Source organism: Cucurbita pepo, chromosome 14 (genome assembly GCF_057944985.1).
Source record: "Cucurbita pepo subsp. pepo isolate OVF chromosome 14, ASM5794498v1, whole genome shotgun sequence".
NCBI lineage: Eukaryota > Viridiplantae > Streptophyta > Magnoliopsida > Cucurbitales > Cucurbitaceae > Cucurbita > Cucurbita pepo.
Window position 1 is genome coordinate 4,504,977 of NC_141811.1, and position 23,920 is coordinate 4,528,896.

At 37.1% G+C, this 23,920-nt stretch overlaps 5 protein-coding genes across 11 annotated transcripts; all 5 read left to right on the forward strand.

The window, feature by feature from the left end:
• Nucleotides 1–908: 908 nt before the first annotated feature.
• Nucleotides 909–6,499, forward strand: LOC111786290 (protein FAR-RED ELONGATED HYPOCOTYL 3). 5 transcript variants are annotated; one of them, XM_087117247.1, is made up of 9 exons: nt 909–1,077; nt 1,549–2,649; nt 2,813–5,022; nt 5,096–5,152; nt 5,530–5,598; nt 5,682–5,750; nt 5,874–5,942; nt 6,030–6,080; nt 6,166–6,499. In XM_087117247.1, exons 3-9 carry the CDS (start codon nt 2,851–2,853, stop codon nt 6,220–6,222), a joined length of 2,544 nt encoding a protein of 847 aa, XP_086973373.1. In that variant the 5' UTR covers nt 909–1,077; nt 1,549–2,649; nt 2,813–2,850; the 3' UTR covers nt 6,223–6,499. The 5 variants fall into 5 exon arrangements, with proteins under 5 accessions (XP_086973373.1, XP_086973374.1, XP_086973375.1 ...); XM_087117248.1 differs by having other exon boundaries at nt 2,595–2,649; XM_087117250.1 differs by lacking the exon at nt 909–1,077 and having other exon boundaries at nt 1,084–2,649; nt 6,166–6,244; nt 6,340–6,499.
• Nucleotides 6,500–8,005: 1,506 nt separating this feature from the next.
• On the forward strand, nt 8,006–12,980 carry LOC111810094 (protein FAR-RED IMPAIRED RESPONSE 1). Of its 3 annotated transcripts, none has more exons than XM_087117251.1 (7): nt 8,006–8,276; nt 9,803–11,907; nt 11,978–12,034; nt 12,124–12,264; nt 12,332–12,403; nt 12,501–12,542; nt 12,623–12,980. In XM_087117251.1, the coding sequence occupies exons 2-7, from the start codon at nt 9,847–9,849 to the stop codon at nt 12,677–12,679; spliced, it is 2,430 nt and encodes an 809-aa protein (XP_086973377.1). In that variant the 5' UTR covers nt 8,006–8,276; nt 9,803–9,846; the 3' UTR covers nt 12,680–12,980. The 3 variants fall into 3 exon arrangements, with proteins under 3 accessions (XP_086973377.1, XP_086973378.1, XP_086973379.1); XM_087117252.1 differs by having other exon boundaries at nt 9,810–11,907; XM_087117253.1 differs by lacking the exon at nt 8,006–8,276 and adding an exon at nt 8,284–9,713.
• A 1,708-nt stretch (nt 12,981–14,688) lies between these two features.
• Nucleotides 14,689–15,617, forward strand: LOC111810471 (VQ motif-containing protein 22-like). The gene has a single exon (XM_023697178.2). The coding sequence runs from the start codon at nt 14,792–14,794 to the stop codon at nt 15,401–15,403; it is 612 nt and encodes a 203-aa protein (XP_023552946.1). The 5' UTR covers nt 14,689–14,791; the 3' UTR covers nt 15,404–15,617.
• Nucleotides 15,618–18,930: 3,313 nt separating this feature from the next.
• Nucleotides 18,931–21,074, forward strand: LOC111810058 (putative pectinesterase 8). Its single transcript, XM_023696600.2, has 5 exons — nt 18,931–19,324; nt 19,468–19,639; nt 20,110–20,316; nt 20,405–20,664; nt 20,765–21,074. Exons 1-5 carry the CDS (start codon nt 18,969–18,971, stop codon nt 20,913–20,915), a joined length of 1,146 nt encoding a protein of 381 aa, XP_023552368.2. The 5' UTR covers nt 18,931–18,968; the 3' UTR covers nt 20,916–21,074.
• A 187-nt stretch (nt 21,075–21,261) lies between these two features.
• On the forward strand, nt 21,262–23,825 carry LOC111810060 (uncharacterized). The gene is made up of 2 exons (XM_087117574.1): nt 21,262–21,286; nt 22,789–23,825. The coding sequence occupies exons 1-2, from the start codon at nt 21,262–21,264 to the stop codon at nt 23,496–23,498; spliced, it is 735 nt and encodes a 244-aa protein (XP_086973700.1). The 3' UTR covers nt 23,499–23,825.
• The last annotated feature ends 95 nt before the right edge of the window (nt 23,826–23,920 follow it).

Genomic DNA, 23,920 nt, shown 5'->3' on the forward strand with positions numbered 1-23,920 from the left:
AAGCAAGCAAGAGAAAGATAACAACGGCTTAGCATATATAACCTTGGGTAGGGAGAAGTTGACGACTAGTCATATCCCCCTATAGTACATTCTGGGCCATTTTAGTTCTGGCAGGCCTAGACATGATTTTCTTGAGGTGTCATACGCTCTAGAATTACAAAGGGAAAAACACTAGAATGAAAAGACATGACAAGGGTTTGGCTTGTCATGGGCATGCGGCCATGGGCAACAAGCCCTGGACAGGCATGACCGTGACACCGGGCACACTAGCTCTATGTGGGATCTCACAATCCACCTGTTTGGGACCCAACAAACTGGCACGCATGAAGATGTCTAATTCTAATACCATTTGTAAGCTGATATATAGATTTTAAGTACTTACAGGTCATATTGTAGTGAATAATTGTGTCGACCCGACACATTTGAGTAAAAACAAAAACACGAAGATCCCAAAGACACGACACGTCGAGCTGAAAGTTAACTTTCCACTCTTTTGATTCATCGAGCTCCAAACCAATGCGAGGCAGGACAATAACAATTCGATTTCTTGATTTAATTAAATAGATATAAAAATTAAAATTAAGTTTTAATAGAAAATTTTAAGTATTTTAAAATTAAATTTGATGTTTATGAAATTAAATTGAGTGACATCTACAAAATTTATAATTAATTAAAATTAAAATGAATTAATTAAATTTGTTGTTGAATTTCGGGGGCAGTTGAGGAAATTGCCCTGGGCCGTTTCTGCACGCGCCGTAAGCGTGGGCCGCCGTTATGAGTCCGAAAATAAAATGCCGGGAAAATAAAAAATAAATCGAAAATAGCGAAGGCGCGAAAGGGTAAAATGGTCCGAAAAAAGAATTGAAAGCGAGTGAGAGAAAAGCGAGTGACGAATTATCCATTGTCAAGAAATAAAAACAAACATCCCCTTCTCCCAGCGGCGAGTGGTTTACAAACCCTAATTTCCCAAATTTTCTCAACTCTTTGCCCCACTCGCGGCGGCAACCCCCACTCGCTCGCCTGTCTCAGCTTCTTCACTCCCTCCCCTTCAGATTCTCTATATGCCCTGCACTTCAGGTCCAATTTCTTCTTTATTTTTTTCTCTCTTTTTCCCTCTTCAAACCCCATTACGAACTGTTTCCTTTGATGTTCTCTTTCAATCTTTCCGTTTTTTTTCTTCTTTTGTTGTCGCTGTGATTTGCTTGAGATTTTGCCCATGTTGAATGTTCTTGGGTTTCGTGTATTATTCTTGCGTTTCTATGCGGTGGGATTGTTGTTTGTAACAATGATGTTGTTTGTTTCTCGAGAAAGTGCCGGAAAATGGAGGTGGGTGTTTTTTTGTTTGGAAGTAGGAAAATTATGAAATTAAAGGGTCGTCGACGATGGGAAGGTTTATGAAATGAATTTAAAGTTCTGTGGATTGGGGTGTGTTGTATTTTGTCGATGCTGTGGGAATTTTTAGCTGCTGGATGGAAGTGTATGTGTATCCAACTTGCCGGTTTCTTGACAATTCAAGTTCTGCTTCCTGTCTTATTGATCAATCTCCAGTGGCGAACTTCATAAGAGTGATGGACTTCAACATCCAGAGGAATGCTGCGAAATTATCGTGGCGTTGGAATTAATTCGAGGGTAAACTATATTGGTGTAGTGCCGGTGTCACCATGAATGATCCTTCTACTTTCTAATTCAATGGTTTAAGATGCCCAAAATTATACCCAGTTTGATTGTTTCATTAGTATACATGTAACTTATATTTGGCCACTTTTGATGTGTAAATCTTCAAGCTACGTGCCAGCCCAAAGCTCAGCTCAATGACAATTTCTTTTAGTTTTTGTCTTACAGCTGGGGGGTATTACGACAGGTTTGCCAAGTGTTCCGGCATGAATGAACCGGTGATGCCATTTAAGTGTCTAGTATGATGTGAAGTTGAAAATTGAATTACTTTAGGATTGTGTCGTTTTCATTGTTCAGCAGAATACTCAAGTGGAATGCTTTTGGTGACAGGGGAAGATTCAATGGATCTTGGTCCTTATGATATCACTTGATCTAACATATAGTAGAAATTGGATGAAGTTTTGGAGATTTAATTGACGTATAGAAGATTTGCTTCGTTGTGTTTAATAGTGAGCTTGTTTTTTTATTTGTTTGTTTGTTTTACTTCATCGTTTTGTTGCAGGGAGGAGACCAGTAACTATCTTTCCTATAATATTGGGTATACGATTAAGCGTGTATATAGATTTTTCTCTTTTCATTGCTATCTTTGCAAATTGCCAATTCTTTTGATTTCGTTTTCAATTATTATTTTATAAATCTACCATTGTGAGGAGAATAAAACTTCATGTGACGTTCCATGCAGTGTCATTGGAAGATTTATGTTGCATTTCTTATCGAGTTTCAATGCGTAGATTGGAAATAACATCTTTCTGCAGGTCTTTTTGGTTCACCGTGAAAGTTTAAAATCTCGATGACAGAAAGTTCAAAATATCGTTGTTGAGATAAAATATGAGAATTGAAAATCATTGTTATTGTCTCGAGATATTAAATTAGTTCCTGTACTAGCAAACAGCCTTTGATTTTGAGAATTGATGTTGTAGAGTTGATATGCGAGCAAGCAACAATAGCCTGCTTCATTGGTTATGGGCATAGTAGGTATAGACCCTGTAACTAAAAGGCAATGATTTTTTTTTTTTTTTTTTTTTTTTTTTTTTTTTTTTTTTTTTTTCTTTTCAGTTTAGATAACCCTGTTTATGTATATGCAATTCAAATTAAAATTCTAGTCTCTAAGATGTTCACTATTTCATGTCCATTTCAGGTATCTCCAAAGTTCATTAGCCATAGGCTCATTTCGCGATGGATATAGATCTTAGGTTACCTTCTGGTGAGCATGACAAAGATGAAGAACCGAATGGAATTAATAATATGTTGGATGTGGAAGAAAAACTTCATAATGGAGTTATTGAGAGTGGAAATAATATGGTTGATGCTACAGATGGGATGCACGTTGAAGATGGTGGAGATTTAAATTCCCCCATGTTAGACATGGTAATGTTTAAAGAGGACACGAATCTGGAACCACTTCCTGGCATGGAATTTGAATCACACAGTGAAGCATATTCCTTCTATCAGGAATATGCTCGTTCTATGGGATTCAACACAGCAATACAAAATAGCCGCCGTTCAAAGACATCAAGGGAATTTATTGATGCAAAATTTGCATGTTCTCGTTATGGCATGAAGAGAGAGTATGATAAGTCCTTCAATCGTCCACGTGTAAGGCAAACTAAGCAAGAAAGTGAAAATTCAACTGGTCGAAGAGCATGCGCAAAGACAGACTGCAAAGCTAGCATGCACGTAAAGAGGAGGGCGGATGGTAAATGGGTTATACATAGTTTTGTTAAGGAGCATAACCATGAGCTTTTACCTGCTCAAGCTGTCAGTGAACAAACAAGAAAGATGTATGCTGCAATGGCTAGGCAATTTGCTGAATACAAAAATGTTGTAGGACTCAAGAATGACTCGAAGAATCCATTTGACAAAGTTCGCAATTTTGCTTTCGATGCTGGAGATGCAAGGATTTTACTCGACTTTCTTACTCAGATGCAGAATTTGAACTCTAACTTCTTTTATGCTGTCGATATTGGAGAAGACCACCGACTAAGGAATTTATTTTGGATTGATGCAAAAAGTAGGCATGACTATATTTATTTTAATGATGTAGTTTCTCTTGATACTACCTACATCAGAAATAAATATAAGTTGCCCCTTGCTTTCTTTGTTGGGGTGAATCAACATTATCAATTTATGTTGCTTGGATGTGCTTTGCTATCAGATGAAAGTCCAACAACATATGCTTGGCTATTGCACGTGTGGTTGAAAGCAATCGGTGGACAGGCTCCAAAAGTTATTATCACTGACCATGATAAGGTACTGAAATCAGTCATTCAAGAGGTGCTTCCAAATGTGTATCATCACTTCACTTTGTGGCACATATTAGCGAAAATTTCTGAAAACCTTGGTAATGTAATTAAACGGCATGAAAATTTTATGGCGAAATTTGAAAAATGCATCTATAGATCATGGACAACTGAAGAGTTTGAGAAAAGGTGGTGGAAACTGGTTGATAGATTTGAACTCAGAGAAGATGAATTGGTTCAGTCCTTATGTGAAGATCAAAGACAATGGGCACCAACATATATGAAAGATGTCTTTTTGGCTGGAATGTCCGTGGCACAGCGATCCGAAAGTGTAAACTCCTTCCTTGACAAGTATTTGCACAAGAAGACCACTGTGCAAGAGTTTGTGAAACAGTATGAATCAATTTTACAGGATAGGTATGAAGAGGAAGCAAAAGCTGATTCTGATACATGGAACAAACAACCCACTTTAAGATCTCCTTCACCGTTTGAGAAGAGTATTTCGGGACTGTACACACATGCGGTATTTAAAAAATTTCAAGTCGAGGTCTTAGGTGCTGTTGCTTGCTTTCCTAGGAAAGAAAAGGAAGATGAGAAAAGCATTACATATCATGTTCAAGATTTTGAAAAGAATCTAGTCTTCATTGTTGTATGGAATGGATTGAAGTCGGAAGTTTCTTGTCTGTGCCGGTTGTATGAATATAAAGGTTACCTTTGTAGACACGCTATGGTTGTTCTTCAAAAGTGTGAACTTTCTACTATTCCAACTCAATATATTTTAAAGCGGTGGACAAGAGATGCTAAGAGCAGACATTTATTGGGAGAAGAACCTGAGCTAGTACAGTCTCGGGTGCAACGGTACAATGATCTATGCCAGCGAGCATTGAGATTGATTGAAGAGGGATCTTTGTCCCAAGAGAGTTACAGTGTTGCAGCACATGCACTTGATGAAACTCTTGGAAATTGTATTGGTGTCAATAATTCTAATAGAACCTTTTTAGAAGCCGGTCCATCCGCAGCTCATAGTCTACTCTGCATCGAAGAAGATAGTCAAATTAGAAACATAGGCAAGACAAACAAGAAAAAGAATCCAACTAAGAAAAGGAAGGTTAGTTGTTCGCGGTACGGTTGTTTATGTTTGAAGTGTATTACGTGTTGAAAATGACACTTTCGAATTGCAGGTGAATTCTGAACCTGATATCATGACTGTTGGAGCACATGATAACTTGCAGCACATGGTTTGTCTATCAATCTATCTCTATCGTTACTACAATTATATGAACTCGTGTTGAATCCCAAAATAAATGACAATTTTGTTCGTCTCCAAACGGTTTTTTGAGCCAATCCAAATCAACCATAAAAGTAGATTTAATCTTGTATCGTTTTTTAGAAAATTCTTTCTGAACTCCAAATTCCAGCAATCTTTCAGGGTTATTTTTTTTGGTTCTTAGTCTCTGGTTTGGAACTTTTTCGATGTTCAAATTCATCTTTGGAAATAAAAAGGAGTTGGGGCATTATAATTGATTAAATGTCTTTTGAAAAATTGCTCTACTTAAAGGTAAGCTACAAACCATTGTCAATATATCGATGATTCTTTCCCGTCTCTCTTTCTCAGGACAAATTAAGCTCAAGAGCTGTAACCCTTGATGGCTATTTTGGCGCACAGCCAAGCGTGCAAGGAATGGTATGATGTTATCGAGTCTCTCTTTCGTACCTTGATTAGTGAACTTGCAAAGTTTTCAGTTCCATGCCCTCTTATCTTCTCAGGTACAACTGAATTTAATGGCACCGACCCGTGATAATTACTATGGAAATCAACAGGCCATCCAGGGGCTGGTAAGCTTTATGGTTACACAAAAAAGTATACGTCGATTCGAACTTAGTATAAAATACATGAACTCTTTATCCATTTCTTATCCGTCCGCAATTATTAGTTATTTTGTGTTCTTTTTTTTATAGGGGCAATTAAACTCCATAGCACCTAGCCATGATGGTTATTACCCAGCTCAACCGAGCATTCATGGACTGGTATGTCACATTTTGAGACTGTGTTATTCAGCCCAGCCTATTTCTATTCTAGTCACCACATTTTACAAAAGCGGTTTGTTCCTGCAGGGACAAATGGATTTCTTCCGAGCACCAGCTGGTTTCGCCTATGGCATTCGGGTTAGTTTACTGAACACAATCGATATCTTCCACTGCATTATGCAATTTATATGTCATCCAAATTCAATAAGTTTCCTCGTGGCAGGACGATCCCAATGTACGAACAACTCAATTGCATGATGATGCATCAAGACATGCATGATTAATCCCTGATCTTAGTGAAGGTGCTTCACGAGTTGAAATAAATGTATCTATTTGTATTTAGCCATAAAAAGAAACTTTGCACATGGAGAGTCAGTTTTGAACCATCATTTTGCAGGTGCAGGAAACAACTCATTCTTCTAGTCTGTAAAAATAGAATGTATCTTTCCAAGTTAGTGGCTGGAGATATACTGAATGATGGTCCTCAAGTGATTGTATCATAAAAAAGTATGCTGTATCTCATCATTGTCATTTATCTTACATGGTTCTTCTTGAAAGATGATAACGTAATACCGATTCAGCCTAGAGTGATTTGTTAAGTTCTTGTTTAAGTTGTAACTAGTCGGTACGTAGAGCTCGAATCACTGGTTTCTGGTTCGGTCGTTTCAGGTCCAAGAAGCCAAAGGCTTTATGGAAATGGTTGCTATAGCATACTGATGTAGTGTTTTTTTTCAGGGAGAAATAGGAAGTGGGAGGAAATTTGGGCGCTGTCTTTAAGTTTTTTGTTGTCAACTTGGAGCATTGTTTGAGTTTTGTTCTGTTCTTCCCTGTATTTTTCTTATGAGGAATGTAATTTTCGTTTCTTATTAGGAAAAAGAACGATTTTGTTTAACAGGATATGCATTTTCTCCTACGCGGTCGGGTTCGAGTGACATCGTTTGTCCTTACGGAGCTGAATCCGTCTTGAAACTGAGTTTTTGTGTGGTAAGTCAAGCCATCATTTGTCCTTATGGAGCTGAATCCGACTTGAAACTGAGTTTTTGCGTGGTAAGTCAAGCCATCGTTTGTCCTTATGGGTTCGAGTGGCATCATTTGTACTTACGGAGCTGAATCCGACTTGAAACTGAGTTTTTGCGTGGTAAGTCAAGCCATCGTTGTCCTTATGGGTTCGAGTGACATCGTTTGTTCTTCAAATATTTGTTTTGTTTCGATCATTATAAACATTTTTGTTCATTTTGACAGGAAAAATGAAAGAGCCTTATCCAGGAAATGTAGTTGCACAAGGGAGCAGATTAGGTTCGTTGCTTGTATAGAGTTCTTGTTCGAATTTAACTCAAATCTGGGTCTCAAAAATTAATTTTGTACACTTATGTGTGTTTGAAAAGTTGCATTTAAAATTTTAACCTCTTAACGTTAAAAATATTTTGAAAACAAAAATCCCGACCTTTCGATGAAAATGTGGCGTTGTCACAAATCATAAAAGATTAAAGAGTCGAATAACTTCATTTTTGGTCAAGATAATATATCGTTCATCCTTTAAGATCAAAAATTTTTGGAGGAAACAAATTTTTAGGAGCCCCGATCTCATGATCAAATACTAGAAATTAGGATTAATAACGAAACCGATGATGATCAAGCCAATGACTATGATCACTCGGAAAAAAACATTTCTTATTTCATTATAAGTCAATCATTTTTTCCATCCTTATAGGTTCTGGGAACTCGAGACTCCAACAATTTTTCTCACAAACATGTTCTCTCACAAATGTGTCAATTTTTTCTACGACTCTTGTTATATCAATGAGACATTTTTAAAGTCAAATAAAATTTTGGACACAAAATTCATGGATAATATGGTCTTCTAAAGACTAAAATTCAATTTTTTTTTTGATGTGGGACTTAATTTTTAAAAAAATTAAAAATAAAATTTAAAAATAAAAAATTTTAAAAAAATTAAATAAATATAAATATAAAATAATTAAATTTGTGATATAATGATTTTGATACACGCGTGTGCGCGTGTGGCTTTAAGGGGGAAAACCCACCAAAAATGGGATTTTGAGCTAAACAAGCTATTCTTGTTTTCTTCTTGGCGCTGGTGAAGAGAGCTCTGAATTTGGCGCCGACAGAGCGTGGCAACAATACCAAGAAAAGAAGCGAGTGAAAATTGAAATTGGAATCCAAATTGACCCAATTCTCTCAATCTCTCCCCCACAGTTTTCGATCGGCGAGTGAGCTTCAAACCCTAATCTCCCAATCGAAGAACCCCCTTCCCCCACTCGCGCAATTCCTTCACTCGCTGCTTGTGGGTGTGCGGGGGCCTTCCTTCTTCAGGTCTCTCTCTTTCTCTCAACTTGCTCTTTGTCTTTGTCTTCACTGCTGGGTTTCTGTGTCACTTTTCTGCGATCTTCATGGTGCTTTCTCTTGGGATTTTCCATTTTTTATGCCTGTTTGTTGCCTGATGAAATGTCGATGGAGAATTGTTTCTATATGTGTAGTTTACTTGATGGGATTTGAGAAATGTGCCATTCTACTGTTGCTTCTTCTCCCTCTCCCCCTGATATTAGCTAATTTGAGATGGGTTTTGTTTGTATGTTTGGTTTCTCTATCAATGTTGGGAGATTGTGTCGTTATAGTACTCTTGACTTCTCGAATTGGGATTCTGTCGATAATCACTTCTTGAGTTTTGTCTCTTAGTCACTAACACAGGAGATGGATTTTAACCAATCCAGTCTTTTACTAAGATTTTGAATAGCTGTCTCGAAATCAAGTTGATTATATTTTTCCGTGCGGGTTGGAACTTACCCAACAAGAAATTTCACTACCTTAGATGAATAAGACGACCTTTTCATTTTTTTTCATATTGAATATTGAAAAGTAATAAGGATTAGAGGGTGTTAAGCTTTTTACCATCTTGGTGTCGAGCTACTTTTTCGTAGGCTGGGGCCCGCTATGCCAAAAGCGAGAGAAACTCCATCCCTCTCTTTCTTTTTTTCACCCCCTGGGAGGGATATGGGGACGTAAAAAAGGGATCCTATCATCTTGTTATCCACAGCTTTTATTAACAGACGTTATGTAGATTATGTGCATTTGATGTAGCAGTATATTGTTAAAAGGTTTGATGTCTCGTATTTGTTTGTAGAATTACTGAAAAAGTTCCCATCACGTTTGTTTACGGGGTTAGCTGTTTTTGAAGTCTTCAATCATGTGAATGTTGGCATTTAATTACTGTTCATGATTTTCAAAATGCAAGCTATAAAACATTGATGGGTAATCTTCATTGCCAAGTGTAAAATCTCACATCGGTTGGGGAGGAGAACGAAACACCCTTTATAAGGGGATGGAAACCTCTTCCTAGCAGACGCGTTTTAAAAACCTCGAGGGTAAGCCCGAAAGGGAAAGCCCAAAGAGGACAATATCTGCTAACGGTGGGTTTGAGTTGTTACACATGATATCAGAGCTAGACACCAGGCGATGTGCCAGCGAGGAGGCTATTCCCCGAAGGGGGTAGACACGAGGCAGTATGCTAGTAAGGACGCTGGGCCCCGAAGGGGGGTGGATTGTAAGATCCCACATCGGTTGGGGAGGAGAACGAAACACCCTTTATAAGGGTGTGGAAACCTCTCCCTACCAGGCGCGTTTTAAAAACCTTGAGCGTAAGCCCAAAAAGGATAGTATCTGCTAGCGGTGGGCCTAGGCCGTTACACCAAGTGAGGAATATAAATTAAATCCCGTTGAATAATGGATTTGAAAGTTCATGGAGTATGCCAGGTGATCTCTCTATCATTTCACAGGGAATTTCAGTCAAAACAATAGACTGTAAATTTTGCTATGCTGAAAAGTTATGAACTGTGTGGCAGCATTTAGGTGAAATGTGAAGACTCTACTTCTTATTGCTGAACAAATGGTTGATGTTGTGGATGAAATGCATGATAGAGATGGTGGAATTATTAGTATACCAAAGAAGGACACCCTTTTTGAAGAGGATATAGATTTTGAGCCGCACAATGGCATTGAATTTGAGTCCCATGAAGCTGCATACACATTTTATCAAGAATATGCCAAATCAATGGGATTCACCACATCGATTAAGAATAGTCGACGTTCAAAGAAATCAAAGGAGTTCATCGATGCAAAATTTGCGTGTTCAAGATATGGAGTTACTCCTGAATCCGAGAGTGGAAATAGTCGAAGGCCCAGCGTGAAGAAGACCGACTGTAAAGCCAGCATGCATGTGAAGAGAAGGCCAGATGGAAGATGGATTATTCACGAGTTCATAAAAGATCATAATCACGAGCTTTTACCTGCTCTTGCGTATCATTTTCGTATCCATAGGAATGTAAAGCTGGCAGAGAAGAATAACATCGACATATTGCATGCTGTTAGTGAAAGAACACGGAGGATGTATGTCGAGATGTCGAAAAAATGTGGCGGGCATAGAAATTTCAGTTTTCCCCAGATTAACACGAGTTATCAGTTTGACAAAGGCCGGTATTTAGCTCTTGATGAGGGGGATGCCCAAATATTGCTCGAATACTTCAAACGTATCCAAAAGGAGAATCCTGACTTTTTCTATGCTATAGACTTAAATGAAGAGCAGCGTCTGAGAAACTTGTTTTGGGTCGATGCCAAAAGTAGAAGCGATTATGTTAGTTTCACTGATGTCGTTTCATTCGATATCTCATACATTAAGACCAATGATAAGCTTCCGTTTGCCCCGTTCATTGGGGCGAACCATCATGCGCAGTCAATGATACTTGGTTGTGCACTGGCTGCAGATTGGACTAAGCCAACATTTACCTGGTTGTTGAAGACATGGCTTAGAGCAATGGGTGGGAAAGCTCCCAAAGTTATTATATCAGATCAAGACAAGGCCTTGAAGTTAGCCATTGAAGAAGTCTTCCCAAATACCCGCCATTGCTTTGCGCTTTGGCATATATTGGAAAAGATTCCCGAAACTCTTGCTCACGTCATCAAACGAAACGAAAACTTCTTGGCAAAGTTTAATAAGTGCATTTTCAAGTCGTGGTCAGACGAGCAGTTCGATATGCGATGGTGGAAGATGGTTACTAGATTTGAACTTCAAGACGATGAATGGATTCAATCATTGTATGACGATCGTAAAAAATGGGTACCGACTTATATGGAGGATATCTTCTTGGCTGGAATGTCAACTGCCCAACGTTCCGATAGTATGAATGCTTTCTTTGACAAATACATTCACAAGAAAATCACTCTGAAAGAGTTCTTGAAACAATACGGTATCATTCTGCAAAATCGGTACGAAGAGGAAGCAATAGCGGATTTCGATACATTGCATAAACAGCCCGCCTTAAAATCTCCTTCTCCCTGGGAGAAACAAATGTCTACAATTTACACACACACAATATTTAAGAAGTTCCAAGTTGAAGTTCTCGGGGTAGTTGGCTGTCGTATGAGAAAAGAAATCGACGATGGGGCGATTACTACATTCAGAGTTCAGGACTGTGAGAAAGATGAGCATTTTCTAGTAAGGTGGCATAAATTGAACTCTGAAGTTTCTTGTTTTTGCCGTTTGTTTGAATATAAAGGTTTTCTTTGTCGACACGCATTGATCGTGTTACAAATGCTCGATTTTCGGAGTATTCCGCCTCAATATATTTTAAAGAGGTGGACAAAAGATGCTAAGAGTAGGCAGTCAATTGCTGAAGGAACAGAATTCAGACAGAACAGAGCACAACGTTACAACGATTTATGTAAAAAGGCAATCGAATTGAGCGAAGAAGGATCACATTCCGAGGAGTGTTATAATATAGCGGTTCGTACATTGGTCGAAGCTCTAAAGAACTGTGTTAATATTAACAACTCGAAAAGTGCTCCAGCTGAATCTAGCGTTCACGCCCATGGTCTACGTGAGGAGGACGAGAATCAGGGAAGTATAACTGCTAAAACAAATAAGAAGAAGAGTGTAAACAGAAAACGAAAGGTTCGTCACGTTTTTTATTCGTCAAAGCTTTCTGAAGAAACGTTTTTTATTCAAGAATCCCTTTTCTCAGGTACAATCCGAAGCAGCTATGATACTCGTCGAACCACAGGACAACTTGCAGCAAATGGTCGAATCTCCCTACTACGTACTTCGTTAGCAATGCACATTTACCACATAGTTAAGGATTTCATTTTCATTCGGACTTTCGACTTGCAGGATAGTTTAACCTCGGATAGCATGACCCTGAGCGGATATTACGGAACCCAACAGAACGTTCAAGGATTGGTACAGCTGAACTTGATGGAGCCTCCCCATGACGCATCGTACTACGTCGATCAACAAAGCATTCAAGGGCTGGTTAGTCTTGCTATGGTTGTTGTTGCATATTCAATGATCATTCAAATTCAATATATTCGTTTTACAGGGACAGTTAAACACAATTGCAGCCAATCATGATGGGTACTTTGGGGCGCAGCATAGTAGCATTCATGCACTGGTATTAGCCATTTTCCAATGAATATGCTTGAGGGAACGTTTTCTCCAGCCAATATCTGAAAGTTTTTCATTTTTGTTTTGGTTTTGTTTACGTACAGGTGGATTATCGACCGGCTACGAGTTATAACTATAGCTTACAGGTTTATATAACTCGGTATCGTATTTGAGAACCATCTTTCTGGTTTCATTTAATAAAACTGTGCTGCCAAAATAATTGCAGGACGAGCAACATTTGAGATCTGCACAGCTTCATGGCAGTAGTTCTAGACATACTTAATGAAGAAACAGATACAAAAAGTATATACAGGATGCACGCCCAGACCCCGGAGTTCTTAGTGCCACCGTGCCACCGTGCCCGAGCTTCTTTACTTTTTTTTCGATCGGAAGGAGGAGAGGGAAACAATTTGGGCTGTGAAGTTGTAGCAGAAGTCAGTGATTTTGTTTTGAAAGAACCTGCTGTGTTTGGAAGGCTGAGTTCTTCCTTCCTGTATGATATTGAGAATCTGGGAATGCTCTCTAACTATGTTTTTGGAAGGCTGAGTTCCTTCCTGTAAATTCAATTTCTCTCTTCCTACTCACAGGATTAATTTGTTCGATGCTTGCTACGAGCGGGTCAACCCAATATCGAGAGACTCAGCCACATCTCTCGAGTCGAACTCAATCGTTGGCAGGTATTGTTTGGTCTAGTGTCGGGATTTCTCTTTTCTTCTTGCTTATCACCTACTTTTTTAGTGTAGTTTTTAGTAGTTATCGTAAGGAGTAGGAACATGACAAACCATTAGAATCAATTCTCACAAGAAGTAGCATATTCATCGTCGTTAAAATATCCCCACAAGGGGACGGAAAAAGTAAAGAAGCTCGGGCACGGGTCCATGTCATGTATTGCATAGCATGTAGCAAAACTCGTTTTGAAAGCCCGGGCTTAATTTTAATTTAATTCTCAAGGTGGGTTTTATTCGATTAAATTATGATTAATAATCTAAATCAATTATTATTGTTTAAACATATCTAGAAAAGATGTCTCAACATCAGTAATTTTCTAATGGTTACAACAACAACAACAACAAAAAAAAAAAAAAAAAAAAAAAAAAAAAAAAAAAAAAAGTGAAATGATAATTAAAATAAGTGATCAAATTAGTACTTATTATATATATATATATATGAATACCTTGGCGTATAAGCAAGGCAAAATTGTGGATGTTAAAAGTATAAAGAAATTGAAAGAAAAAAGAAACTATAATATATAATTCCTTATGTAGAAGTTATCATTTTGTTTTGTGAAATTATGGTCTTCTTTAGGGTATGAAATTATACCACTTTTTTTAAATTTAGCTCATATACACTATCGAGAGCCTTTGCTAGTTGAATTCCGTCTAGTAGATCCTAATGAAAGATCTAGTGGCATGATTAACGTCGATGTACGTAAGTTGCGTCCCCATCACAATCTCGAATGAAACTATCCATGAAATTGTGTCTCGTGTGACTTCGGCCGGGTTCTTCTATCAATCTCCTGCTCCTTGCTTCACTCCTTGTTCTGTAAACCGGTCGCTGTAGATCGTTGTTATTGGGTTATCAGGTTTCGATATGGGTGAGCTTGAATGACATCTCTACTGGATTATTCTTTACAAGTTGTGGAAACACGAGTAGGGTTCTCTAAGAGCTATATATGAGTTTTATATATTTATTTTATTCTCCGTTTTCATAAATTTTGAGTATACTCATTAATACTAGACTTGAATAAATTACCTAAAATATGTTACTATGAGATCTCACATCGATAGGAGAGATAAACATGTGCTATTGATTGGAGAAGGGAACGATTGGCAGCGAGGACGTCAGGTCCCGTACGAGAGTGGATTGTGAGATCCTACATCGATTGGAGAGGAGAACGGAACATTCTTTATAAGGGTGTGGAAACATCTCCGTAGCGAATGGAGAAAGCTCGAAAAAGCCTAAATAGGTAGCAAATGGAGAAAGCTCGAAAAAGCCTAAATAGGACAATATCTACTAGCACTAGCAGGGAGCTTAAGAACAAATTCAGAAGTCCGATAACTAATATCTTATCCACTGCCAGATTCATATATGTAGTAAAACGATACTGGTTGGACACAATCATGTAAAAAAATCAAAATAAAAAGCAAAAAGATGAAAGGGTATGATCGAAAAGAATCCCTAAAGTGAGGCAAAAGGCAGCTACCACCACCATTGATGTGTGTTCTTGAAGTTGGAGATTATGATTTGATGGGGTTTGTAATGAATGGCGATGTTTTCATGTGTTTCCAAGAAAATCATGTAACTCAATTGCCTTACCCTACTCCTCCTTCATAACCCAAACAACAAACAAGAACAGAGCACAGATCAATTACCCAATTTTCTAATTGTTTAAACCATGTCCGGCCCTGGCGATTGGCTTCAATTTTACCATCAAAATCTTCCAACCACGGCGGCGCCACCGCCTTCCGATCAATCCACCTCCGAGATGATCTTCGTCGATCGAGTTTCCGACGCCATCGCCTCCGCAAACACCGGCGCTTCCACTGGCTTGAATCCGGAACGTCGTGTAGCAAAGCCGGTTCGCCGCCGGTCCAGGACGTCTCGGCGGACTCCGACGACCTTGCTCAATACAGACACAACTAATTTCAGAGCGATGGTTCAACAATTCACCGGCGGTCCAACTCCGCCTTTCGCCTCATCGATTTCCCCCAATTTTTCGTTAGGGTTCGGCGCGATTCCTCAATCGAATTCCGGCATGATTTCTCCGCCGTCTGGTTATCCACTGCAGTTTTACCATCACAACCCCCAACCGTTCGTGATTCCAGCATCCGCACACGGCGGCGAATTTCTTCAGAGGCTATCCGCCGCGAAGCCAGGAAATGGCGGAGTCGCCGCAGACGGATTTCTGATGGAAAGTGCAGTTTCTTCTCAAATTCCTCCCACCGGAGCTACGGCAGATTCCTCCAACAAAAGCAACGGCGGAAGTGGCGGCGGCTTTCTGTTCTGACGACGGGGAAAGAATTCCAGCGCCGGCGCCGATGATGGACCTGTGTAATTTTTAGCTATATAGAAATTTTCAGGGCACTCATTGGCAACGACAAGGTGAAGTGAAGAAGAAGAAGACCTTTTATTTTTGTTTTTTCTTTTTTATATATATATTTTTAATTTTCCTTAGGATTTTATTATAATTTTATTGCTAGAAGAAATAGGGTTTTGGCTTTTGTGTTTGAATATTCTTCGTTTGTTTATGTTTCTTTTACGAAAAAAAAAAAAGAATATACAAAATATATTGTTGTATAAATTATGAATAATTTATTTGAGAATTATTTTGATATATTTATACAAAATTTTAGAAAAATAACGAATAAATCTAATAAATTCTCGAAAGATTCTTCAAATAAATTGATTCTCTTCGTGTTTGTATCAATTTTTTCACATTTATTTTATCATAATATTTAAATGTTTGAATATTTCATTAAATTAGCTATATATATATATATATATAAATTTTGCATAAATATCTTCTTTTTTTTTTTGTCATTATTGTTAAATTAAAAAAATATATATTTTAATCTATTGTAAATAAATAACTCGAGAATATATTAAAATAAAGTGTAACAAATAACTTTAGCAATTTAAACATTACATTTTAAAATTAATTTAAGAGTAAAAAATTAACATTTTTAAATTAGGGATCAAATGAAAATAAATGTAAGATGATCGAATGTTATAGCGAGGACACTAGACCATAAACTATTTATAAGGATGTAGAAAATTATTCGTACCAGACACGAAATCTTAAAAAAAAATTCAAATAAAATAATATTTGCTAATAATTTTATTTAGGATAATATTTTAAAATTTGGGATCAAATAAAAAATAAGGACTAAAATGGTTTTTTGTAATATGAATAAAATTATTTAAAATACTGCACACGTGGAATTTAAGAACCATGGAATAATTTACCCAATAAAATACGAAATGATTTTCCATTGTCACGCGCACCAACAATGTTGTAAGATACATTATTGGTGGAGCCAAATTGTAAATACTAATAATAATAAATAAATAAATAACTATTTATTTTAAACTTTAGGTTAAATTATGAAATAGCTTTTGAATAAGTTTTAATTACATCACTTGCATTTTAATATTTAAAATTCAAAATCCTTCCAAAAATAAATTTGGAGTTTATTAAAATGATATAGAAATATATATATATATATATATATATATATATATATATATATATATATATATATATATATATATATAATAATGAAAAGGAAGATCACGAGTAATATTAGTAGCTAAGAGACACTATCTTTGTTGATACAAGAGACATTTTAGGAAAACTTAAAATAAAGTCATGAAAGTTCATGCTCAACGTGGAGGCTTAATGATGTACTTTGTTCGAGAGCTCTAAAGAATGAACCTTTAAAGAAGGTATATAACTTGTTTTTGACGAGAACCATCGGTACTTCATTTCAAAATGACCCTTAAATTCACATTGATTTATTGGTTGTTGCCGGTTAAGAAGGTTCCTCAAGATTGAAGACGACATTTCTCAACCGTTTTTTATATTTGGTGATTATCATTCGAGTTCTAAATCGGTACAAATATTTGAATTTTGGGAATATGGTCGAGGGCAAAGTAGTATTTTTATTATTATCATTTTTTTTTTCCTTGAAAAAAATGAAATTATGAAATGGGGTGGAAAATGGGGAAGCTCATGCACCACTCATTACACGTCACAAACTACGGTCCCACTAAACCCATCCAAAAGGGGTCCTTTGGAACAAAGTCAAATCCCAAACACTAATACCCATTGATTGAAATCCCATAATTTTGATCTTTTTTTTTTCTTTTCAAGAACTTGTCAACTCACCATTTTCATTAGGTCAACCACTTAGATCTTCGTTCATACTTAGTTGGTACGAAAATTTTCATTTGGTAAGTCACTTAAATACAAAGTTGTATAACCGACATTTCTAATTGGGTACGGGAAGCAAGTCTTGAATCTTCAATATTCATAAATTTGTTTATTTGGATTTTATCTTACCGTACATTCGATGCTAGCTTCTTTTTAAAAAAATAATGATGATTCGTAGCGGGTTTTAAATCAAGTAAAACTTTCACTTTATAGAAGGAAATCATCATAAGCTATCTAACGTATATGATGTACGAACATGCAAATATTTGAAGCTTTTAGCTTTTTAGGAGGAAAATGAACTCACTATTTGATTGGTTTCATATCTATGAAAGAGTAAGCGAGATGCTGTAAACGACACATAACGGACCAAAGAGAACAATATCTACTAGCGGTGGACTTCGACTGTTACAAATAGTAACAAATTAGAGTGCTCAAAGCAAGCCTACGCTCTGTATACATTAGCATGGGATAACACCATAGGATTTCGATCCTATTCTGTTGGCCTTCGGGATCAAAGTAATGATTAACAGGGACAGTCGGGGGGGAGGAGATGGCGATGCCCGAGCATCAAGCCTATAGACCCAAGCAACCAAATCACCACTCATGCACCATACACTAAAACAAGCTTAGACGACCCCAATCGGGCAGTTAAATTCTGTCCAAAGCTAAATATGGGCGAGAGACCGATAGCAAACAAGTACCGCGAGGAAAATATGAAAAGAACTTTGAAAAGAGAGTCAAATACAAATAGTACTTGAAATTGTCGGGAGGGAAGCGGATGGGGGCCAGCGATGTGCCCCAGTTGGATCTGAAAAGGTGATAAGCCAATCCGTCAGCAACACACCAAATAAATGAATTATTTTATTTAATGTGCTTATTTATATTTTTTAATATTCAATTTTAACATTTTCAACAATAATTTTATTATAAATTATGTAAAAAAGAAAAAAGAAAAAATATATATTAATTTTGAATTATTTAAAAAGTGTAATATTTATTTATTAATTTAAATAAATTATTTAAAAGTATTTATCCGCATCCATATTTTATCAATATTACCATCGTTTTAATAAAATATGAAGCAAGATTAAATGTGTATTTTTCCTTATATTATTTATATTTTAGTATAGCATTTGTTGACCCTCTTCAAATGGGCTTAAATTCAAGGCCCAAAATTGGGCCCAAGTATCCATAGGCAGCCTTGCTTGTTTTTTTTTTTTTTTTTGTTTTTTTTTTTAATTTTATTTTATTGTCGTGTTAACAATAAATAAAATAGTTTTTAAAAAATTATACGTTAAAAAAAATTAAATTTTAAAGTTTATGGAAAAAACCCATAAAAAAATATTTTAAAATTTTAGAGCGAAAAAGACATAAATTTATAATTTAATTTAATTTTTATAAATAATAAAGTTAAATAGAAAGAGAGAGATTGGTGGGGAAGTAATAAGGTCCAGTTAGACAGGGTGAATTGTAAGACATGACATCTAAACCCTTTGACTTGAAGTGCATCCTATTTGCCCAATTTCTACTCATATAATTTATTTATTTTTTTTTTTTTATACAATCTTTTTCTTTTCTTCCCTATTTTATACCCTAATTTTTCATTCTTCTCCTTGTATTCCTATCTCCATATACTACCATGACTCATAATAACCTCCTCGTTAACATTGCCCTCTCGTCTCTCGTTCCTCTTTTTCTCGCTTTGCTCCTCGTCGTCATTCCTACCCCTCCTTTCCTCACTGTCCCCGACGATTCCCTCAGCTGCCACCACCACCACCGTAAACCCTCGGCTGATGAAGAAGACCGAGCGAGTATTGGTTCCATTTGTGACACCTTCCCGATTGCCCTTCTCCCACCAGAAAATGCCAACACTTCTGTCTTATGCGTTGACCAAAATGGATGCTGCAACTTCACTACTGTACAGGCAGCTGTCGATGCTGTGTTGAATATGAGCTCCAAACGAAGCTTAATATGGATCAACACTGGAATCTACTTGTAAACTCTTTATATAAATAACACCTGTTGTAAATTACAAAAATACCCTTTGACTTTGTTTTTGTTTTATAACTACCCTTATTTATAGATGATAAGACGAGATTGACCTACATGGAACGTGATGTTTTGTTGTTTTTTTTTAGTGAGAAGGTGATGGTTCCGAGATTGAAACCGAACGTGACATTTCAAGGACAAGGCTACACAACCACGGCTATTGTTTGGAACGACACTGCCAATTCTTCGCATGGCACATTTTACAGCGGCTCCGTCCAAGTCTTCTCTTCCAATTTTATTGCCAAGAACATAAGCTTCATGGTAATTTCTAATTAATTATAAATTATAACTTTTTTTAATCTTAGATTATAAACTCATGATCATCTTCTAAATTAGCTGAGGTGGGACTTTTATCATCCAACCCCTCCCCTTAAACAAAGTATGTCTCCCCTTAGTCGAGGCTGGGCTCCTTTGAAGTCTTAGTTATTTTTTACTGCCTTTGAGTAGGCTTGACTCCTTTTCTTTTGGAGCCATTTGTTCGATATTTGAGAATTTACCAATCTATTGGCACGAGTAAGTATAGAGCTTGACTCTAATACTATGTCAGACCAAGATAACTCTCATGTCTTTGCTTTGAGCTTCCTAAAACAATGGGCATTGGATTTTCATCCTCCAATGTGTATTAAATTAACCAATAAATTTTAAATCTAAAAAAGAAATTCCCAAACCCATAGAAAGCAAAATAAATACTCCCCGCGAAATTATAAGTAAACATTTTGGTGCCTTGGCAGAATGTGGCGCCAATTCCAGGGCCGGGCGTCATCGGAGCACAGGCGGTGGCGATTCGGATCGGCGGAGACCAGGCGGCGTTTTGGAACTGCGGATTCTTTGGCGCTCAAGACACTCTCCACGATGACCGCGGCCGCCATTACTTCAAGGATTGCTACATCCAAGGCTCCATCGATTTCATCTTCGGAAACGGAAGATCCTACTACGAGGTAAAAATCGGAGCCCTAGTTTTTTCGCCGATTTCGATTTGACGATAAATTTCTGAATCGCGATTATGAAAACCTTGCCGCATTGTAGAGTTGCCAGATGATTTCGATGGCGAATCCAGTTCCGCAAGGATCAAAGTTCGTGAACGGAGCCGTGACGGCGCACGGCAGAGCCTCCGCAGACGAGAACTCTGGATTTGCTTTTGTTAATTGTAGCATCGGTGGAACCGGCCGAGTGTGGCTCGGTCGCGCGTGGCGGCCGTTCTCTCGCGTCGTCTTTGCTAACACCGTCATGACGGATATTATTGCGTCGGAGGGATGGAATGACTTTAATGACCCCGCAAGGGACCAGTACGTTTTCTTTTTTCTAATTACGAAATTATCCACTAAATTTAAAACCATAATTATTATTTAAGGAATTTTGATAATGGAAAAAAATTGAAATTTGCAGGACGATCTTCTATGGGGAGTACAACTGCAGTGGAGCAGGAGCCAACATGAGCGCAAGGGCTCCCTATGTTCAGAGGCTCAATGATACTCAAGCTTCCCCTTTCCTCAACCTCTCCTTCATTGATGCTGACCAATGGCTTCAACCCTATTAGTTCTCTCCTTTTCTTTCATACATTCTCATTATTTTTTATTTATTAATAATAATCATTAATTATATTATAAATATATTACCCCATTAATCTTCTTTTGATTATATTATAATTTTAAATTTGTAAAATTATTGCCGTCCGTAATGTAAATGATAATGGACGCACACATCAATTATCATCTATGTTAGATGAACACGACTCTCCATAATGGTATGAGGCCATCAATATCATACCAATAGAGAGAGTATTCTTTGATTATAAACTCATGATCATTCCCTAAATTAGCAGATATGAGACTTTCATCATCCACATCCGTATTCTTTGATTATAAACCCATAAATTAGGCAATATGGGACTTTTATCATCCAACACAGGTATTCTTTGATTATGACTTTTATCATCCAACACAGGTATTCTTTGATTATGACTTTTATCATCCAACACAGGTATTCTTTGATTATAAACCCATGATTGATCATTCCCTAAATTAGCTGACGTGGGACTTTCATCATCCAATACCTCCCCTCGAACAAAGTACGAGACATGGCTCTACTTTCATCATCCAACATGGGTATTCTTTGATTTTCTTTGATTATAAACCCATGATCATTCTCTAAACTAGCCGATGTGGGACTTTCATCATCCAACACCTCCCCTTGAACAAAGTACGAGACATGGCTCTACTTTCATCATCCAACATGGGTATTCTTTGATTTTCTTTGATTATAAACCCATGATCATTCCCTAAACTAGTCGATGTGGGATTTTCATCATCCAACACCTCCCCTTAAACAAAGTACGAGACATGACTCTGATAACATGTTAGAAGAACACGACTCTCCAATATTGTCCAATTTGAATATAAGCTCTCATAGATTTGCTTTGTGCTTCTAAGAGACCTCATACTAATAGAGAGTTTGTTTTATTACAAAGACATGACCATTCCTTAAATTAGCCAATGTGGGACTTTCATCATCCAACAAGGACTTTCATCATCCAACAATCTCGACGGTTAATGGTTTGCTTAATAAGGTTCTTCGAGATTGAAAATTTAATATTAAATTAAATATTTTTATTTTTAAATATAAAACATTAACGAAAAAGAAAAAAAAAGCAAAATATATAGATCAAATTAGTAATTTCAATAATATTCGATTTTAGACTTTAATTTATTTTATTTTATAAAAAGAAAAAAGAGAGAAAAAAATTGCGAGGTTTAATTACTTCTCCTTTTCCACAAGGCACAAGGCACAAGGCAATAGATAACTCGCTCGAAATGTAGCGCCAAAATCGTCTCCCGAGCAGGTATGAAGCTCTCTGAATCTTCTCCATTGTCTTCCCCTTTTGTTACTTAATCTTGATTCATCTTCCTCCAGTTATCTACTCGTATTCTTCGATTAGGATTTGGATTTAAGCGTTCATCGATTTTTGAGTTATTGTTTTATTCTTTCGTTATTGTTCGTCGCTTTTTTTCGATCTCTCAATCGAAATATCTTTCCGTGAATGTTGCATTGTTTTCATTGTTTGATTTTGTGGAACTGTGGAGCTTGCCACTTACTTCTAATGGTTTTATGTAGTGATCGCTTTTTGGTTCTGAACTTCGAGTTCCTTCTGAGATGATCAAGTTTTTTTTTTTTAAATTTTATTATACTGTTCATGTACTATTAGTTATATTAATTGAAACAGATGATGAGAAGTTATTTGATCATTTGTTGGTTCTCTGCTTTTAGTTGCATGTTGTTTTCCTTGCCTGTTCGTGGCTTAGAGGCGAAGCATTGTTCTGGATATTAGGTGTTTGATGCCTGATTTTAACTTAGAAAAGTAGTAGCTTAAGTGACGTTTACATTTTTTTTTTCCTCTGGTTTTTGTGTTGGAGATTTAGGAAAAAGATCGGCTCAAGCGAAACCAGCTGTGTCTACAATGAAAACTAACAGACCCCTAATTGCAGCTGAGCCAGCTATGAATTTGGGAGATGTTTGTGACGAAATTTGCAGTTTAATCAGGGAAGGGCTTAGGGTAGTTGCTGCTAGACAGACTAATGAAGAACATAATAGCAAGTTCAATCAGTTTTTTGTCTGTCAACCTCCTTGGTTTGGAGAGGATACCGACCCCTTAGTTGCTAAACGCTGGGTTTTGGGGTTAGAGAACATCTTTGATTGCATAGGCTGTTCAGACGAGCAAAACGTTTCCTTTGCTTGTTTAAGACTGAAAGATTCAGCACTTTCTTGGTGGATAGTGTCAAAAAGATACTTGAATGCTGATGGGGCTGCAGTGACATGGGAGAAGTTTAAGGACTTATTCTATAAGAGATATTTCCCTAGTTGGTTGAAGCATGAGAAGCATCGTGAACTCTGGAAGTTGGGACAAGGAAACAGAACCGTGATTGAGTATGATGAAGAATTCATTACCTTGTCTTCTCTTGTTTCTGAACTAAATCCAGACGATTCTTTGGAAGCTAGGCTGTTCTATGAAGGCTTAAGGCCAGATATTAGTCGACAACTTTGCTTCACGGATAACGTGTCGTACTCCGATCTTAGAAACTCGGCGTTACTGGTGGAACAGTGCCTTAACCGTAAAGATGTTTGAAGTAGAAAGAAAAGGGTAGCAGCAAACCAGATGGGAGGTTTCATTTATGGATCATCCTCACCTTTCAATGCCTGCTTATGAATAGTTATAGTTCTCTTAAAGTTTCATAGTTTAGGAAGTTTATAATGGTAATGCTTTGTTCTTCCTCCCAAAAACAGAATTCCACTCTCCCTCTCTGGTTTAGGCTTTTGGCAATGGTAGTCCTTATACTTCTGTTGCTTTTGTTAGGTGGAGTTCATTGGCTTAATGTGTCTCTACAGCTACTTTATGTTCTTTGTTCCATTTCCTCACACTAATGTGTCCATTGGTAGTTTGTTCTTTGTTTCATTTCATTTCAATATAGTTTCAATATAGTTATTAAGACAACATATCAGCATCCTGTTCGAACGTGCTTAGCACTCGATCCAAAGCCAATCGCAGTC